Source organism: Hermetia illucens, chromosome 3, assembly GCF_905115235.1.
Source record: "Hermetia illucens chromosome 3, iHerIll2.2.curated.20191125, whole genome shotgun sequence".
NCBI lineage: Eukaryota > Metazoa > Arthropoda > Insecta > Diptera > Stratiomyidae > Hermetia > Hermetia illucens.
The window spans coordinates 67668083-67688837 of NC_051851.1; the positions used below are offsets into that span (position 1 = coordinate 67668083).

General features: G+C 43.4%; 1 protein-coding gene across 1 annotated transcript; it reads left to right on the forward strand.

The window, feature by feature from the left end:
- The first annotated feature begins 5402 nt into the window (after positions 1–5402).
- LOC119652490 lies at positions 5403–20132 on the forward strand. Its single transcript, XM_038056672.1, has 7 exons — positions 5403–5989; positions 6053–6171; positions 6261–6374; positions 6438–6685; positions 6740–8116; positions 18973–19211; positions 19368–20132. Exons 1-7 carry the CDS (start codon positions 5738–5740, stop codon positions 19815–19817), a joined length of 2799 nt encoding a protein of 932 aa, XP_037912600.1. The 5' UTR covers positions 5403–5737; the 3' UTR covers positions 19818–20132.
- The last annotated feature ends 623 nt before the right edge of the window (positions 20133–20755 follow it).

Genomic DNA, 20755 nt, shown 5'->3' on the forward strand with positions numbered 1-20755 from the left:
TCCACCTTATATCGTAGGAATTCCCGTTCAAGTTGGGGAAAGCAGGTCCCTCGCTACCTTTATATTTATAATCCGTTTTCGTCGTAACCGTGGGGCCAGTCCCCATCCGAGGCATTGTTGTCTGGCCCTCTTCGGAACATCGATGACAGCCTACGAAACACTCGAAACAAAAGCAATTTTGTTAGCGGTCGATGTTAAACGTGTCCGTAGTCGTGGGGTCAGTTCCTAATGATGTTGTTGTTAATGTTTCGGTAGCAACAAAGTTTCAAAATTTGCAGGTTGCTAGCCTACAAATTTGTATCACTTTTAGTCTCTTCTTATGACAAGCAAGGAAGGTTTGTATTCTTAAGCCCAACCTAAAGGGTCATACCTGAATCGCTGAGCTGCCAGTTTCCGATTTATTTTGCTCTTAGAGGCTGTTAAGATGATTGCTTTCAATCCATGGATTTGCCATAAGAGAAGGAACCAAACTGGAGGTAAGTAAGTGGATTTTCTTGAGAAGGGGTGGAAGGAGAAAGTGGCCGCCCCTCATCAGTAAACTCATTAATGATTAGAAAGTGAAAAAGGGGCACTTCAAAATAATATACAAAGTCATATCACAAGCATCATAGAATGAATCAGCCTTTCATACAAGATAAGAAAAAATCAAGGGTCCAATATAATATTAGATAGTTTATACAATATTTTGTTTCTTTTTTCTTGCCAACAAGCATTACTTCACAAAATTGAAATTATCTTTTTTACACCAAAGCCAGCAAAGATAACAGGTTCGCAACCAATAGTCGGCATCAGCACACATAACATTACAAAACAATTATGTTACTTAAGACCAAAGATTGGGTCCCTATGGCAGCCAAAGCCAGCTCGAAGCCAGCCAAAATAACAGGTAATCATAACAACAGCGATACTTGGTGGTGCGCGGTACTGGTTCAATATTCGGTAATTGCCGTCGCACCTATATTGCGAAGAGAGTCAATATTAGGTGATGTTTGGAAATATGATAATTGTTAGGTGATATTGTAATGTTTGGATGGCGCTCGGTGATGGAAATGTGATATTGCACTTTAAGGTGATATCGCTTTTGTCATATTGAACACATGACTCGGCCGTCCATAATAATGATATAAGAATAGCCGGCGTGGAAGTACTGTAACTTTACGGTGTTCCCCGTAAGTTTTCAGTGGAGTTAAAGCATGATGATGTCAAAATTGTGATTAAGGGAGCTTAAGCTTGAAGACTAGTAAAGTAAATTCCTAGGAGAACTATAAAAAATAGACCATGGGTAACTTGAGCATAATTTCCTTTTATCAGGCTATGATAGGATTATGTGACTGCAACATCCGATGCTAGAAAGATTGCTGTATTTAATAATGGAATCTGGAAAGGGTTAAATGGGATAATTCTTCAACAAGGGCATCGCTTTTTGACTACAACCATCATTGCAGTTAATCCAACAGATTGCCATTTCGGTAGCCTGTACAGATGGAAACCAACATTCCAAGAAACGATTACAACAGTTGATGCACCTCAAGCCTTTCTCTAAGTCCCAGCATGACTACCTCAAAAGAAAATCCACAGAAACCGCCTTCCCCGAGGTAATTAGCACGGTTGAGCGCTCGCTGCAGTACAAACACTATCCCCTAGTTGCCTTCTTGGATATAGAGGGAGCTTTCAACAACGTTAGTACCAATGCCATCAAGGAAGCCTTGACCAGTATTGGATTGGAGGAGTATCTTACGCATTGGATTATATCCATGCCACCAGGATAATCCAGTCGGATCTGGGAGGCAACCAACTTGATCAAAGCTGTGGACAGAGACACACTCCAAGGTAGCGCCATCTCTCCGGTGCTCTGGTTAATAGTAATGGAGCAAATTTTACGAACATTAGACAGCAGCGGAGTGAAGGTGGTGGCGTATGCCGACGACTTAGTGATATTAGTATCAGGGATGTTTCTGTCCATTATGAGCGACATCATGGAAGGAGTGTTGCGAAAGGTGCGCCTGTGGCCCGTAAGATGCGGACTCAGCATAAACCCAACCAAAACGAAACAGATGCTATTCACCACCAAGACAAAGTTTGGTTTTTTCCTCTAATGTAAAGTATCTGGGTGTAATCCTGGATCCAAAGCTTAATTGGAGATTGAACATAGAACTGAGGGTTATGAAGGCCTGTATAGCCTTCTATGCCTGCAAAAGAACCTTTGCAAAGAAATGGGGTCTCCGGCCGAGGATGGTTCTCTGGATGTACACCGCTGTAGTGCGTCCGATTCTAACGTACTGCTCCATTGTAAGTCTCGGTTCTTTCCGTATCCCGGCATAACAATTTAATACCACAATCATTGAAATTCACGCAGTAAATTTTTCGCTGATTTGTACATATGATTACAGGCAATTATACTTGGGCTTTCAACTATACTACATACTAATGTTAAGCGCGGATTTCCTGTGTTACTATGATTTACTATCGGATATTCATAATAGGTCCCTCATTGACCCCATAACTTGCCTTAGGTCATCAGGAAAAATCTCATCCTGCACACCCAGTACTTTTTCCATTGTTTTTGAAGATGTTGCCGATGCAGATATTCGCACACTTCTTCAGTAATACCGCAACATCACTACCGAGCGTAGTCTCTCTGAGCCCGTTAGGTATGATGTTCAGCACCACATAAACACTACTTTCTCCCCATTTTTCTCCAAGGTCCATTACCACTGCAAAAGCTCCCAATTGCGCGGAAAGAGTTTGAAGAACTTCTTAAGCAAGCTATTTGCAGACCTTTAGACAGTTTTTGAACTTCGCCACTTCACATGGTTCCTAAATCCAATGGCAAATAGAGACCATGTGGCGATTACAGACATCTAAATGCGCAGACCATCCCAGACCGCTATCCTATACCACTCATTCACGATTATACGCACTCTATCGCAAACTGCGGTATTTTCTGGACCTTGGAATTAGTCTAGGCATACCACCAAATCCCTGTAACTCCCGAAGACATTCCGAAAACGGCATTATGCACACCTTTCGGACTCTTCGAGTTCACTAAGATGATTTTTGGACTTTGCAACGCGGCGCAAACTTTTCAAAGAATCTTCCACTCTGTGCTGCGAAACGGCAACTTCGGTTTTGTTTATTTGGATGATGTTCTGCCCGCTTCTTTCTCTGAATCCGAGCATTTAGAACACCTCGAGTGCACTTTTGAACGTTTCCTTGATGCCGGTCTAGTACTCAACGTTGAAAAGTGAATTTCTACAATCGCAGGTGAGATTCCTCGACCACCTGATTACCCCTGAAGCCATCCAGCCAGTCAAACTTCTATCGTCGTTTCTTGCCCAAGGCCACCCATCATTAATCGATCCTTAACGCCTTCTGGACTCCCGTCTGATTGTGTGGTTTCCAGAGGTTTTAGGTGTTTGAGGCCACCAACCAATAGCTGGGGGATGCTACACTCCTGGCATTCCCTCAGCAAGATGGACTCCTAGCCGTATTCGTCGATGCCTCAGACATTGCCATATGTGCTGCTCTTCACCAAAAAGTGAATCAAACCTGGCAGCCGTTGAGCTTCCTATCTTCGGCTCAACCTCCAGGTCGTACTGCGAGACCTCAGATAAAGGACCAAGGCCATATATTCCGGCAAATTTCCGGAAGGAAGTATTTCCCGCCATTAAAGATCTAGCGGACCTAGGCAATCGGGCAACGTATCGCTTAGTCACCGCAAAGTATTTCTGGCCATCCATGAACAAGGACATTCATTCTTGGGCTAGACAATGCATAGAATTCCAGAAGTGCAAAATAACAAAGCATGTGTGGAAATAGGTAGAGCGTTTCCATACAATCCACCTCGACATTATTGGTCCTTTGCGAGACTCGTTTGGTTTCAGGTATTGCCTCAAAATCATCATAGGTTCACCCGGTGGCCTGAAGCAACACTTCTGAAAGACATTACTGCACAACCGGCAATTATAATCACCGTCCAGGGAATGCAGTTTGAGTCCTCTCTTTTCTCAGAGTTGGACAAACTCCTCGGTTTCAAACGCCACTAGACAACCGCTTACCACCCGCAGTTCGATGGGATGCTCGAAAGGTAACACAGGGCGCTATAATTGCTCAAGGCAACCCCTTTTGGTCGCCAATCGCGAAGAGTTCACTGTAAGTCCCGCGAGGTTGGTTTACGGGGGGAATCTGAGACCGCTGCAGCCACCTTATGAGAGCCCCTTCGAAGTCCTCGAGCGACGCCGACATTATTATAGCCTCAACTTCGGGGGTGCGACCAAACAGTTCTGCTTGGCTCGGCTGAAGCCTTTCGTCCTGCAAAAAAACGCGAGGAGGACGAGAGGCGCGCGACGCGTCCGAGTTGGTCACGACATTGAAATGTAAGTTCGAGACAAAACGAGTCCGAGGAGAGGGTGAACTCTTCACGGACAATTAACTCATAATTAATAATTATCAATTTAATTTGAATTTTTGGTTTCAGACTACTACAAATAGAGATTTGTTTCCCACCCGTTGAAATATCGAGCGCCACATAGGAATTTAACCGTTGTTTTAATATGTCCAACGAATCGATAGAATTCCGACCGTGTTATTTATGCCGCGAACATGGGCATATTACAAAAGTCGCTTGTTTTTGAATCGACAAGTCACAAATTATTGTAATTATTGTAGCTTTTAAGAAATCAAACGTTTGAAGGTGTGTTCACCGCCGCGGTTGGAGACAGAAGAGACCGGCTTATTTCCATGCGGTCCTTACTGTCCCAACCAACGGCATTTTCTCACCGCTAATTCTCCACTCCCTTGGTGAGTTCTAAAATGAGTAAGTGGAGAGTTCCGCGCCATCTACCCGTCCGCATCCGCAACATTCGAAATAAATTTCGAATGCTGCAGATCCTGCCGCGCCACAGGAATACCCCTTAAGGTCATATGGCCGCCACTAGTTTTCTTCGGGGTTGCAGGGGAGGGTTTTTCACCACAAAATCTCCATTCCTTCCGGGGGTGTGATTGAAAATTCAACTTCTACCAAAATGTCAAAAGCCAATTCATTTTGGTTTCTTATGTCTTTTCAATTACCTTAAGGGTTTTTTGTTATTTTTTCTACTTTTGCGTGCGCCGCCTCAAATTCTAATCGAAACGTTTCTAAAAGAAATTTGCGCCAATAATCGATATTTCGTCGGTATCCCTACTATTTTGATCTAAAGATTTCTATATGTGCTGATAATTATTATTTTTACGCTTTATAGTACCAATTTAACGATTGGGGAATTCCCTCGACGTAATTCCACTCTTCACAGAGATGCTCAACCTGCCATGAAGTGTGATAATAACACTAGATGCCACTGCAATCTGCTACAAGGTCGCTTTGCAACAATTTTGACAGAACGTTTCTCTCCGCTTGTCGTTTTCGCCGTCAAGTTGTTTACAAGAATTCTTCTGTCGCGTTCGGGATTCTTGCAGCTTACAATCCGCTCGAAATGCCGATAAAACGCCTAAAAACGACATAAATCGCTGTCGGGACGGTGGCCGAGCACACAAAGCAACGGAACCCTCTCATAATTGTGATAAACCTTCTCACGAATAACCTCAAATCAGCGTCGGGATTTTTTGCCTTGGGATAAGCTCCCTCGCGGCCGTGTTCTTCGCTGAATGGCCTTTTCCTTGTTCTCGTTCTTGACTCGTATCTCAAGGCCACTCTCTGACGTCTCGTTTTCAGGCCGAAGTTGCGTGTGCTTTTGTGGAAATGACGAGCACAATAGGCGCCTCCAGTTTCTACAATGAGACTTCCTCCGATGAATTCTCGTCGGACAGCAGCAGCAACAATGGCAGCGGCAGCAGCAGCGAGGACGACGGCGACAACCCAGTGCGGCAGAAGTCGCCGCACAAGAGTCCTCGGAAAGTGGACGGTCGTCGGCAATCCGGATCTCAGGGCGGAGCTCACGACTCTCTCGAGGGTAGAAATCAGAATATTTTGATGAAGTTGTTCAACAGGGAGGTTCGTATCCATTGCTGTTCCCCGCAAAACCCTCACTCACAGCTACATTCTCCCCCACCGCAGAACTCGGGATATTTTAACAATAGGCTAAGTGGAAAGACGCATCAGCAAGCATTTAGGAAAGTGCCAAGTAGGCTAAGTTTCTGTCTTAAGGATATCGTCCCGTACTGCTATCTTCAGGGGTAAGTACGAACCCGTCTCCCTCTCTACCAATTAGATTGCGGCTTCACCCCTTTCCCTAAATATTTTCACGTTGGACCTTCCCTTCCAGTCATATGTTCATGGGGCTCACGACATGCGGCCAATTCTTAATAAGCTACAAAGTATGTTACGATGAGAACTCATTAGTTAGTGAATATAATTTTAGCACCCATTACAAGTACACGTGAGTATCCTCCCGTCGAAACTCGGCGCATTGTTGCTAACTCCACCTCCACCCGTATTGTAGCCTGTACTTCTGGATCTACCGCCCCCATCAGCCGCTCGGCAAGTACTACAAGATCTGCTTGTTCGACGACCACGGCGTAGACAACCTCAAGTCAGTTACGATGACGCAGTGGCTGACGAACCCGCGTGTCCTGGTCGTTCACGGTGCAGCCGAATACGAAAACGAAGATTCCTATCTAACAATCGTACGAGTTCCTAAGCTGGGTTGTCTGGACTGCAAGGAATTGCGGGAATTTGATGCAGACGGATGTGAGTACGATTTTAAAAGGCCCCTGGCCAGTTGCTAATTCTGACTGCTTGCAGACATTCGCTGTGATGCCTTATGCATAAAATGCAATCTAACTATTCATACAAAATACTCTACAACTGAATCCGATCCACGATTTACTCCTCATTTGAATCTGATTTGTCCGGAGCGCATTGTGCTGATTGCCAACGGTTTCGTGCACATGCTTCACGTCGAATTGGAAGTGCAGCGGCAGCAGCCCCAATCACCGCAGCACCAGCTCCACGGTCCCAATAGTCATCACCACCAGGCACTGTACATGGCAACAAAGGCCCACCCGCATGCGCACACGTCGGCCGAGACCGTGGTCGCAGGCTCCAACTCCACTCAAACTCATCACCAGAATACTGAAAATAAGACTGCAGCTGTAAGCGAACCCGCTCAGGCGGAGGCGGCGACCAAGACGGCCACGCTGCCAACCCCCACGAGCACAGACACCGGTTGTGATAATAAGAATAATATAGTGGCTCGAATAATAGCCGACTTCTCGGACATAGAGAACGATGTTCAAACCCTGAGCGATAGGACGCATCGTTGGACTGATAGCAAAACTCTTAATTATAACGAATTGATATTTACATGTGGTTCAAGTAATGTAGCTAACTCAAATACCAGCGGCAGCGGCTTGCCCAGTGGAAAGGGATCGAATAGCTTCCGCAGCCAGTCGAAGGTGACGTTGCTCAATCACCAAGGACGCCGCAACCATAAGATCATCACGAAATCATATCGCAATTGCGTCACGACGGTTGATTTGCAGTTCGGCGGCAGCGGTTCCAGCACGGACAAAGCGAGTGCATATGAATTTTCCGAAGACAACGAAAACTGTGAGAAGATAGGAACATTTCGAAAAAGACGATTAGCAGACAAGAAATACGCCTTCTCTGAAGACAACTCAGAAAACATAGTTCCATTTACGAAGGCCCGACTAACGACACAATCTCCACGAATCCCACGGTCGTTTGCATCTAGTCACCATCACGCTGCCCATCCCGGAACCGTTTATCTGTCGGCTTCATCATCGCAATCGTATGAAACCACAAACCATTTGCATCGAGCATCTCCTAGCCAAGGTTTTCGCTCACCGTGTGGATCGCCGGTGGGAAGTAATCGTCTATTGCGTTCGCCGCCAGGACGGGCAAGTCAACGGTCTCCTCCGCAACAGCAACAGTTGCCAATTAAACCACTGAACTCGCTTTCACCACGTCAAATTGTCTTCCCAAAGCGATCAGGAAGTGAACGGGATAACTTTTCGCCATCATCGCCGATCTTGTCACCTCGGCGAGAGGACAACTCACTTCCACTGGATGGAGTTGACAAACCGTCCTGCACGAAGAAGTTCAGGCGGCGATATGTGGAGGAAGACGATGCGGCATCGGTTATAACTAGCGAGGAAGGTAAGTTGGGATGAATCTGAGCAAAATTGTGTTTAAAATGATAAATTCGGATTATTCGGTTACGTAAATGCCGAGATTCCCGTTGCAGGAATGGTTATTGTTTTTTAAAATATTAAGTTATCCACTTCCGTTATCAGAATTCTTGTACGCGTATCCGCACCATTAACTTACATAGCATACTAATGGAATTTTCGTCCTGGACTGACTCTGAGAGGGTACCTCAGGCCTTTTTATATTTCGTTGAATATTCCAGAAAGGTGTACGAATACTTGATCACCTATCACCGCTCACGGTCACGCTGCTCCCAGGGCGAGGTGAGGCAGCGTCTGATGTGCTGCCTCTGTCCTAGACAAAACCGTCAGTCAACTTTTTCTCAAGGATGTATTTCACTTTTGCCAATAAATCTACAAACAGGGACATATATATTCTCACACAAATTAGAAGATTGACAGGCCAACTGCTAAATGGTCCATCCTCTTTGAACGATCCGTTTACGGAATTGTAAGCTAAGTCAGTTCTACTTTAATAATAATAATCGTTGGCGCAACAATCCATGTTGGCTCAGGGCCTTGAAGTATGTTAGAGCACTTCATTTAAAGCCGTAACGGTACACTAGGAGGCAATGTGGTCAACATTGCGCTCGCCCGAGATTATTACCCTGATTTGACTCAGGTACTCATTCACAGCTGAGTCGACTGGTATCCGACGTTAAATCACGATACAAATTCCACTGCCACCAGTGAGATTTGAACCGCGACCTTCCGTATGACAGCCTTGCGCTCTAACCACTCAGCCATCCGGACAAGTTCTACTTTGGCCGCCATTTATTATTAAAAAAAAGCCGTTGAATTAATTTCTGTTTATTGGAGCAGTAAATGGCCTGCCTTAATAGGGAACTCCAGACAGACACCCCGGTTTTGCGCGTTAAAAGCTGTCTTCTTTTTCTACCATAGATAGACTTTCCGGGCTGGATCATCCTGATCCATACGTATTAAGTGACCCGCCCACCGTAACCTATTGAGCCGGATTTTATCCACAACCTCACAGTCATGGTATCGTTCATAAATTTCGAATCGTCCATCCTCATGTAGGGCGCCAAAAATTTTTCGGAGGATTCTTCTCTCGAACGCGGTCAAGAGCTCGCAATTCTCTCTCCCAAGTATCCGAGGAATACATGAGGACTGGCAAGATCATTGTCTTGTACAGTAAGAGCTTTGACCCTATGGTGAGACGTTTAAGCTGAAATAGGCTCTGTTGGCTGACAACAACCGTGCGCAAATTTCATTCATCATAGCTGCTATCGGTTGTGATTTTCGACCCTAGATAGGAGAAATCAACGGTCTCAAAGTTGTATTCTCCTATCCTTATTCTTCTCGTTTGACCAGTGCGGTTTGATGCTGTTGGTTGTTTCGTTTTCGGTGCTGACGTTGCCACCATATATTTTGTCTTGCCTTCATTGATGTGCAGCCCAAGATCTCGCGCCGCCTGCTCGATCTGGATGAAGGCAGTTTGTACGTCTCGGGTCGTTCCTCCCATGATGTCGATATAGTCAGCATAGGCCAGTAGTTAGGTGGACTTAAAGAGGATCGTACCTCTTGCATTTACCTCAGCATCACGAATCCTTCTCTCAAGGGCCAGATTAAAGAGGACGCATGATAGGGCATCCCCTTGTCGTAGACCGTTGTTAATGTCGAATGGTCTTGAGAGTGATCCTGTTGCTTTTATCTAGCCTCGCACATTGGTCAGGGTCAGCCTAGTCAGTCTTATGAATTTCGTCGGGATACCGAATTCTCTCATGGCCGTGTACAGTTTTACCCTGGCTATACTATCAGGCGGCTTTAAAGTCGATGAATAGATGGTGCAACTGTTGTCCATATTCCAACAGTTTTTCCATCGCTTGCCGCAGAGAGAAAATCTGATCTGTTGCTGATTTGCCTGGAGTGGAGCCTCTTTGGTACGGGCCAATGATGTTCTGGGCATATGGGGCTATCCGACCTAGCAAGATAGTGGAGAACATCTTATAGATGATACTCAGCAACGTGATACCTCTATAATTGCTGCACTGTATGATATCTCTCTTTTTATGTATGAGACAGATAAAGTCTCGTTGCCAATCGTCAGATATTGATTTGCTGTTCCATACCTTGAGCACAAGTTGATGAACCACTTGGTGTAACTGGTCGCCTCCATATTTTACTAATTCAGCTGTAATTCCATCGGCTCCTGGCGGCTTATGATTTTTTAGCCGATGAATTGCACGGACTGTTTCTCCTATACTTGGTGGTGGCAGTATTTGTCCTTCGTCTTCAGTTGGCGGGACTTCTAACTCGCCGATGTTTTGATTGTTCAGTAGTTTATCAAAGTACTCAATCCATCGCTCCAATATGCCCATTCTGTCGGAAATCAGATTTCCCTCTTTGTCTGGGCAGGATGAACATCGGGGTGTATAAGGCGTCATCCTGCTGAATTGTTGGTAAAACTTCCGCGCCTGATGCGGTTGCTTCCTATAATTTTCTAGTTTACAGACTTGTTGGTTCCCCCAGGCTTCCTTTTTCCGTCTGTGAAGTCGCTTCTCCACTCGACGGGGTTCGTGATAAGTCTACGCGTGCCCGCGTTCTTTGAGAATGCAACATTACTGCATTTGCACATTGCGGCATTTTTCCGTTCCGTAGCTAGCTTAAATTCATCGTCAAACCAGCCGTTCTACCTCGTTTTGCGGCTGGGACCAAGTATGTTTGTGACCGTATCAATGATAACGTTCTTCAGGTGATTGTGAAGATCATTTGTTGATGCTTCGTCTCCAGGTCCTCCTCCTCCTGTTGACTGCGGTTATTGCGGCATCCATTTCCCTCTTATAGGTGGCGCGGAGGGCTGTGTTGTGGATTACTTCAGTGTTAAATCTCACCTGATTGTCAGAGGGGATTCTGGGTGGTGTTGTTATTAGAGCTCGGAGCACCATGCCAACGAGATAGCGGGTCTATATTGGCCCTCCTATATATTCTGACATTCATCAAGGCTGAGAGGTGGCGGCGTTCGATCAACATTTGGTCAATTTGATTGAAAGTGGTCCCGTCTGGAGAGCCCCATGTATGTTTGTGGAGCGCTTTCCGCGCAAATCAGGTACTTCCAAAAACCATTTCGTGTGAGGCTGCTAACTGAATAATCCGCAGTCTGTTATCATTTGTATTTTGGTGTAAGCTATGGGAGCCAACGTATCGCCTCCTTCTCTACTTGGCTGTTAAAATCATCAAAGAATGATTTTGATATCATATCTGGGACAGGCTTCGCGCGTTCGTTCTACTGCCTCGTAGAAGGTATCCTTCTCCGACTCTGCAGTCTCCTCTGAAGGGGCGTGAACGTTAATGGGGCTTATATTTCTAAAATTGCCTCGCAAGCACAGAGTGCACAGCCGTTCGGTTATATTTTCAAAGCCGATAACAGCAACTTTCATTTTTTGGCTGACTAAGACACCTACTCCGAGCACATGGTTTACTGGATGGCCATTATAATATATGGTGTAGCGACTCTTCTCCAGGAAACCGGTCCCTTTCCAACGCATCACCGGTAACGCTGTTACATCAGCCCTATATTGGAACAGGGTATCGGCTAGCTGCTCAGCAGCTTCATCTCTGTACAGGGAGTTCACGTTCCATAGGAAAATGCGCAAATCGTTATTTCTTTGTCATTGCCGGGTTTGTCGTTGTGTAATCCGTCAAGTCCGAGACTCCTGTTGTGGCTTCGTAAGTTGTTTTCCGTGTAGGGTTGTCAGCCTTACCCAACCTCCAACCTGGAGGACCAGTTGATACAATTTGTCACGTTTTTAGGTGCGGGAGACTCGCCTTCACCCTTCTCCGTCTGCAGCTTTTCGTTAAGAAAGAGCTCCCAGCGGTCACCACGTGGAGGTGGAGATAGGGTTAGGTAGTAGAGCTGTTGGTGTTGGTTCGAGTTTCATGCTCCATAGTGGGTACAAATCCACTTTTCGCCCTGGGGCCTATACTACCCTTTGATTAACGCTCTATTCATACGGCACACCAGCTAGCGTGTCCAGAATCTAATGTGTCAAGATTTATTCCATACATTCACTATGAGAGTATTCATACCATCCAGCAGCAAGCGTTCCGTGTTCAGCACTGAGCGTGTCAGACACGGCATCGTAGAAGTTAATGACGCTCGTATTCCGGCTTGAGTTTGTATGGGGTGAGAATATTGTAATGTACCCCGTTTCACAGTGGGAGTGTCTTTGATCTCCTAATTTTGATATCCATTTTTGTGTATTTCCAAGATCTTAGCCCTTTTCGTGTGATTACAGTTAATTTTCGAAAGTTTTATATTGTTCCAAATGTGCTGTGGTTTTAAGGTTGATCAATTGCAACAGTTTTTCCTTCATTTATTTGAACTGTACAGTTTCTATCTCGAACCTCTTGTCTGAGCGTATGCTATTTTCGGAAAACACCTTACATACTTGCGTTGAATATTTTTAAGTGTATTCACATTTCATTGTGGTATTTGTGTATTTTGATTCGATCGAATTTAGTGTATTATTGAGCAGACTTACTGAACAATGTTGTTAACGACTAGTCACGATATACGGTGCACTCAGAGTAATGAACCCGAGTCTTCGTATTTGAAATTATTCGACTTCCATGGATACTGTGTCAAAGCATACCGCCTGAAGTGCTTGAGTATTTATCCATAATTTTTGAATATTCGCGCGAAATTCCCTCGTTATGTTACATATAGCTGCAAAATCTGCCGCGATGCCACGATCACTGATAGCATGCAACTGTTGTTTGCTATTCAACAGGTCGTTGATTCGATACAGTACCAAGTGGAAATCTTCCACCTGTCGTTTCTCTCGTTCAGCCAGGCTACGATGAATCAACTGTCAGTTCTGGCTCTTTCAACATACGCTGATCAAAATGATCCCCATGGAACTGGTGTCATAGTCAAAGTGCGACGCTCACCCTCGTATAACATCCCAAACCGTTTTGCGTCAAAGCATTATTTCTGAGGGTTTTGGTTGTCGGTAAATATACACCTTCTGCTGCGTTAAGCAATACCGTTGTCGTTTCTTCTGGAACATCGGATCATCGAGCTTCCGCTAAAGGGCCACCTACTGACGCAACTATTAATATCCACAGACCTGATTTGCCAGTGACATTCAACAGCGATGCCTTAACAGTATTTAAATCACGTTTCAGCTTGCTTTACACCATCGGTGTAGCAGTATTCAAGGGAAAAGTTAGCATCAGATTATCCCTGCCCTTACGTTCACGCCTGATTCATCTTTACGCATCGTTATAGCTTCCAAAAAATTGTTTGTCTCGAAGTTTGCCTTCGATAATCTGTTGTGTGTTGATGTTTTAATTGCCGTTAGGCAACGTCTTTCTATCACCCCCATCATAACCTTTAGTGTCCGTCATGAGTCGCTCATTGCCTTAATTTTTCCTCTAAAAAGTTCCCCGTTTATAATATCAGGTATCTTCCTTCATTGTTCGTATCCCGCCTATCATATCGAGGAATTATTCGATGTACTTTCGGATCTTCTCTTAGTCAAATATCCCGGTTCACCTTTCATCCTCTGCTGGGATTTTAATTTTCCTTCCATTGAATGGCCAGATACCCTCGGTGTTCCCATCCACACTAATAAATTGACCCCTTCGCACTTAGCGCTGATCACATTATTCAATTCTTGTTCCGGTTTCCTGGCGATTCGCCTTACCTTAAAATTGATACGCACCCTCCGTCTGGAAGTTAATCGATCCAAGGCGCCCAAATTCAACTTTCACAAGGCTCATTTCCGAACTCTGGATGCTTTCTCAAAATCTATCTAGAAAATCTATCATCCAACGAGGCTGTTTTAGTATTTCATGACTCCCCCTTCCCTCCCTTCTTCTCTGTTTCGTTCCCGTTTCTCATTTAGTTTGCGCAAATACCTTGCGCGGTTCACTGTAGAGTTTTATAATACTCTGCGTGAGAAACACAAGGTTCGTCTGAGGTTCCAACGTTCCGGTAATGCCGAAGACAATATTTAAATAGCATCGAAGATTCATTCGAGCGACGGGAATTCACACTGGTCACACGCCCGCAGTTTGCGCACTTCTCCCTCTGTTAATATAAAATTGAATGATCATACTCCTTATTCTTCTAAATCAGCTTTCAATTCCATTGACCACTCCTTGCTTCTCACCCAACTCCGATCGTATGGATTTCCGACAAGTATTCAATGGTTGTATCTCGTCTTCATTTTCCCCTCTTCGAGAGCACCCCAAGGTTCATCCTCGGTCAATTTCTTTTTTCTTTTTTGTGAATGATTTTCCTTCCTTGTTTAAGATGACCTTTCATATGCAGACGATTAAAAATTGTTTTCTGTTGTCGGTCTGCCTACTGATCAGTGCAGCCTTCAATCAAACCTTGACCCATTATCTCAGTGGTGCGTTCGTAACAAGTTGCCACTTAATGTGAAGAAATGCTACTCTTTATCTTATTCACTAAAAGCTTCTTTCCGACACCAGTTTATTATTTTGATGGCCAACCCTTAGCAGTGATTGCCTTTTAATAAGGAATTCCAGACATCCCGATTTTGCGCCGAGGTCCACCAATTCGATATCCCTAAAAACTGTCTGGTGTCCTGGCTTACGCCATGGGTCTATCCGAGGTAGGGTCTGCTACGTCTTTTTTTCTATCATAGATATTGCCCTTATAGACTCTCCTGGCTAGATCATCTTCACCCATACGGATTAGGTGACCCGCCCACCGCAAACTGTTGAGCCAAATTTGATCCACAATCAGGCGGTTCATAAATTTCGTCGATAGCTGTATCCTCATGTAGAGTGCCAAAAATTCTCTCGAACGCAGCTAAGAGTCCGCAGTTTTTCTTGTTAACAACCCTGGTCTCCGAGGAATACATAAGAACTGGCAAGTTCATTGTCTTGTACAGTAAGAGCTTTGACACGTTTGGAGCGGAATAGTTTTTGTAATCTGTAATAGGCTTTGTTGGATGCCAAAAATCGTGCACGGATTTCATCGTCGTGGTTGTTCTGTTGCGATTTCCGCACATAGGTAGGAAAAATTACAACGGCCTCAAAGTTTTAGTCTCCTTATCCTCTTCTTGTTTAACCAGTGCGATTTGATGTTGTCATTCTTTGTTCTTTCGTGCTGACGTTGGCATCATGAACTTCGTATTGCATTCATTGATGTACAGCCCAAAATCTCGTGCCGTCTAGTTGATCTGGATGAAGGCAGTTTGTATATCTCGGGTCGTTCTTCCCATGTCAATATCGTCTACATAGGCCAGTAGTTGAATGGATTCGAAGAGGATGGTGCCACTCGCATTTACCTCAGCGGATTGCTTTTTCCAGAACCAGATTGAAAAGGATGCATTATTGGACATCTTGTTATCTTAGATCGAATGGTCTCGAGAGTAATCCTGCTGCTTTTATCTGGCCTCGCACATCGGTCAGGGTCAGTCCTATCAGTTTCGTTGAGGCACCGAATTCTCTTATGGCCGTGTATAGCTATGAGATCATAGGCCACCTCGAAGTGGATGAAAAGATGATGCAACTGATGACCATATTCCTAGAGTTTTTCCATCGCTTGTCGCAGATTCAAACCAGATCTGTTGCTGATTTTGCTGGAGTAACGCTTCTTTGGCCCCTTCAAAATTGCGGTTTTTTACTGCTAAATACTGCCGACCATTTGCGTAAACAGCTCTTGCAAAACAAAGCCTTATTTAAACTAGTCCAGTATCTATTTGTTTGTCACGCACTTTTCTCAGAAACGGCTATGTCGATTGACACGATATCTGATGAAAAGATGGAAAGTGTGAACGCCCAGACAGGCACTGAGTTATATCTTTCTACGTTGAGATTAACGCAATCAAAAGGAGGGTGCAAATTTTTTTTTCAACGAATATAGTCATGTTGGGTATCAAATGAAAGGTCTCGATTAGTATTTTTCAATGCCAGTCTTAGTGTTGACATTCCTTGGAAAGGCGTGGACTGCGGGGTATGATGTAGTGAAGAAGGATGCTTTCTGTGAGCAATTAAACGCGGTGCAGGGGAAGCTTTCTAAAGGTGAAATTGTGATCGTAATGGGTGATCTGAATTCCAAGGTGGGATCTGGCAACACCTTGCTGGGGCATGTGATGGGGAAATAGGGTCTTGGTCACCGTAGCGGTAATGATGGGAGCTTCGTGGATTTCTGCAACTTCCACGGCCTCGACATTTATGGCACATTGTTCAAGCACAGAGCCTACGACGCCGTACGAGCAATTAGATCGACCACTTCGCGATAGGCATAGATTTAGGATTTGCCTTATGGATGTGCGTAACAAAGAGATTTAGGATTAGCCTTATGGATGTGAGACGCGCTGACATCGAAAAGGATCACCATCTGACGGTCGCTTACGTTCGCTTGCGTGTTGCGTCCGCCACTTCTCGCAAGGTTGGGGAGCTGCAATTCCCTAAGTTTAACATCGACCGCTTGTATGACCCATCTGTCGCTCGACAGTGGGAGGGCTATCGCAAAGATGATAACTAAAATAATCCTGAAACACATCAAAGAATATCTCAAAATCTTGATCGACAGAGAGCAGGCTGGTTTCCGCTTCGGTTCCTCCAGCATCGACCACATCAACACCGTACGCATCATTTTGGAACAGTGCGCGGAATTTAGATCTTGGCTGCACCTGCTCTTCATCGATTTCGAGAAAGCTTTCGATAGCGTGAACAAGTAGTGTATCTGGAGTGTTCTACGTATGAGGGGCATTCCGGAGAAACTAGAAGCTATTATCAGAGCGACATATGGTGGCGCAAAATGTCACGTGCTGCACCGAGGTAAAATCTCGGAAGATTTTAAGGTTCAAAATGGAGTGTTCTTTCTGTGCAGCTATATGGGAATTGCACATGGTTATATGGGAGTAGCATATGGAAAATGAACTCCACTGTTACTCAAAAACCCTAAGCTGTCGTCAATATCTGGCTGCGTCGTATCATCGGAGTACGCTATTCTGACACTATCTCAAACGAATCGCTTGGTCGGAGCTACAGGCTTGGCACTCGTATGCGATGTGATAGGAAGACGGAAGTGGTAGTGGATAGGTCACATATTAAGGAGGCGCGACAATTGCATTGCAGGCTATGCCATGCAGTGGAATCCACTCTCCCAAGATGGTCAACGAGTGGGTCGCCCCAAGAGCACTTGGCGCAGAACAGTAGAGGAGGAGTGGGAGCGTCTCAAGAAGTGATGGCTGCAGCATTTCAGGTAACCACAAGCGGTGGATCGTAGGTGTGGTTTGATGCGCTATGCCCCACCAATGGGTGAAGGGCAGCCATATATTTATTTTATTTGTTATAAAACACAATTACAGTTTTCCGTAATAAGAATATGTCCCCCATATCATGATCGACGCATCTCCGAAGACTCGATCCAGTCTTGAAGAGTCATTTGAAAAAAAAATCCTGCCAATAGAAGCAACGTCCGTCGGGTCCGTCTAGATTATATTTTTTTTCATTTGAAATATCACTTTTCTGTCCAAGCCATATAGTTTTTTACATAATCCAATCTGACGGCTTTGTGAGAAGATGGAGGCTAGCGTTTTTTCGATTTGATGTTCTTGTCCGCGGTTGGTATCTATTGCACTCAGTATTTTCTAGTTCAAAGTTGCAATTTTGACACAATTTGTAATGAACTGAATCCATTTTTAGTAGCTTTTTCCATGCAAATGCTGATTTGTCGGCGGCGTATCTTCATGTTTCCTGCAAATTCAAAGTGCAAATACCGTATTTGTCTCGAAATTTAAATGAATTTTGTATTATTTTCTCGGATATATTAATTTGGCGACAAATTTCACAATTTGAAAGTATAGTCCCTTTTAAAACCAGGATTTCGCTTTTTCCCACTTCTTCCTGGAGGTTTGCCATTGCCATTTCAATATTCCGCTTCTTCCAATCGAAATTATTAGTCTGGAATAATGTTGAGAAATAAGTTGTTCCGAAATTTACACAAAACACTGAGAATTGAAGAGAACTCACCGAAACAACGCGTAAAATGGCACCGCGGCTAAGCAAATTTCGCACTAAAAAAGTGGCATCGAATGCACATATGAACAAAGTTATATTCTTATAATGTAGACTTTAGAACATAATATTACATAAATAGTTTTTTAATCTATTTAATTTATCACTTTAATGAAGTTGTTACCTTGTATGATGTTGTTTCATTGTCACAAGGTGCATGCGCTTCTTTCACCTGCGAAGATTTTTACCTTTTTCTAAATATTCGGAAGAACATTTCAAAGTTGTCTGTAGTAAAGTGGAAACGCGTCCAATCACAATTCAATGTAGATTTCCAGAAAATTTGATGATTTTTTATCTGACCAATCCAAATTCCATAAGATATTTTTAAACTAATTTTATTTTATAAGAGAAGTGGAGAATACCCCGATAGAATGTATTACTTTGTACCAATGCACGGGAACAAACTTGATTCTATTTTAAGACAATTTAGTTCATTACCTGCCTAGTTGGTAATTAAAATTCCAGTACTGGTCAGTAGCATCTGAGAACATGGAAATTACACACCGAACCTGCACCAAACTGTACTAGAAGATTCGCAACCTGGAAATCCCTGAAAGTTTGACAAAAACATAAAAGGCAGTTTAGGAATTAAAGTCGAACTTCTGGAATCCCCAATTTATGCCTTTTGTCTTTTTTGAGATCATGGATTAATTTTCCATTCATCTGATATTTTAGATTTTGTAAACAACATAATTTATAAAATTAAATGACTTATTCTAAAGACAAGAACATTTTCAAGTTGAAATTAATGAAATTATCGTTTAATTGGATGTGCAGATGATTGCATCTCGCCAGGATATCATACGTCGTTGCCGATGGAAGTACATGGATCTTGTTACTCGGACATGCAAATGATTTCGGAAATATCGTATCAGAAGCTGAAGTGCCCTACGGTCATCATCACCCAGCATTCGTTCGATCTCGACACGTTCACTTATCATGTCATAAGTAATTTATGCCAGAGCAACAATAAGACCTACGACGTATTCTACGATTGGGCCTGTGAATTAGTCAATGTGAGTATCAGAGGAAACCTGTGTTTCTCTATTGTTTTTTGCACCTGAGTTCAGGGTTCTTTCCACGAAAACAATAAAATTCCCTAAGAATAAGTGATGCATATTCAGAAAAAACTTTTGAATAAAAATATATTTTGCTGTTTATTCTCGTCACAGGTATGTCCGCACAGTAACTCTATTCTGTGCATCCTAATGGCACACTTCACCGCTCGTGATCAGCTTCCTAACAGTAGTAAGAAATGCATCAATTGTTCGCGAAACATCGATTGTGTGTTCCACCGCAAGCAATTCGAGTGTCGAATATTCTTCACTTGGAACATGGAGACAGGTGTCTGGGACGTGCTCGATTATGGCCAGCTAATGGAAGTCCCGTCGGTAAATTTGAATGTTAAAAGCAACGGAGGCAGCTTAACGAAAATCGCTAAGGGTCTGGCCAATGAATTGATGGCCGATCTGCAAACGACTCATAACTTTATTAGCAACTTGAACGTATTGGATTCTAATGTCGATAAGTCTAAGGATAGTCTAGTGGATATTAATAATTCGATTGAATTCTACCGGAAACGTACGAAATTAGTTCGAGATGGTATGGGATTGAACGATTAATTTGGTTGATGGTACATGGACTGTGTAAGAAGAACAATTGCTTGCAATCTCAGCCATGATTGAACAAAACGAATAAACATAATTCTCTCTAACGAACATTATCTAAAAAGACTTCAACTCACTAAGAAAGAAAAAATTGTGATTTAGTTTTCGTTTTAAGTTTAGAATTTATCAATATTTTTTTTAATTTTTTTTCAATACGCTTTTGAAATGAGTAGATCGGTTCTAAGCTCGGCATTGTATTGCAATGCATTTTGAAGGAGTGAGACATTTTCTGAAAAGAATGGAATAAAATAGTTTTAACTTGAATTCTAATCGTGTTTTTCATTTCTAGCTAAAATATGTACACGTATATATAAACGACCACGGCACATTCTTATCCTCTTGAATTTCTCGCCCCTCATTATCAAATCCTTCATATATTTAAATACCAAATCAACTCTTTTTTTTACTTTTGTAAACCGGAAATATACAAGTATTTTCGTATCGACTTGACTTCTAAATAACAACTTTGAATGCCAAAATATATCCATTCTATTTATGTAATAAACGTGAAATAAACTTCGAATCGAACCTCTTTGTAGATTCGGCCTCAATGTTATAAAAAAGGAAATAACCTCGGACAACACGTTTGCTATTTTAGATGAGTATGCAAACTACTCCATTAGCGAAAGATGGCATTATGATTGTAAAAAAGTTGGGAACTTTTAGATGGAATCAGTTTAGTTTGATTTATTTTCGTAAACGAATTCTTAAGGGGGTCATCCCGTGTGTCCGATCCGCGGAATCGATTGTATCTAGATATAGTGTAGAATATATGGGCAAAGGGATTTTTTGATATTCGGAGTCGTTTGGAAATTATTGTGTTAAACACGTGATAAGCCACATGCCAGATTTATGTCGATCGCCGTAATAAAGCTCGTTCGAATGACTTCGCT

Coding starts and splice junctions, on each gene's coding strand:
- LOC119652490 (XM_038056672.1), top strand. CDS start 5,738: ATGACGAGCACAATAGGCGCCTCCAGTTTCTACAATGAGACTTCCTCC. Junction 8,117..18,972: donor GGTTATAACTAGCGAGGAAG/GTAAGTTGGGAT, acceptor TTGGATGTGCAG/ATGATTGCATCTCGCCAGGA. Junction 19,212..19,367: donor GGGCCTGTGAATTAGTCAAT/GTGAGTATCAGA, acceptor TTCTCGTCACAG/GTATGTCCGCACAGTAACTC.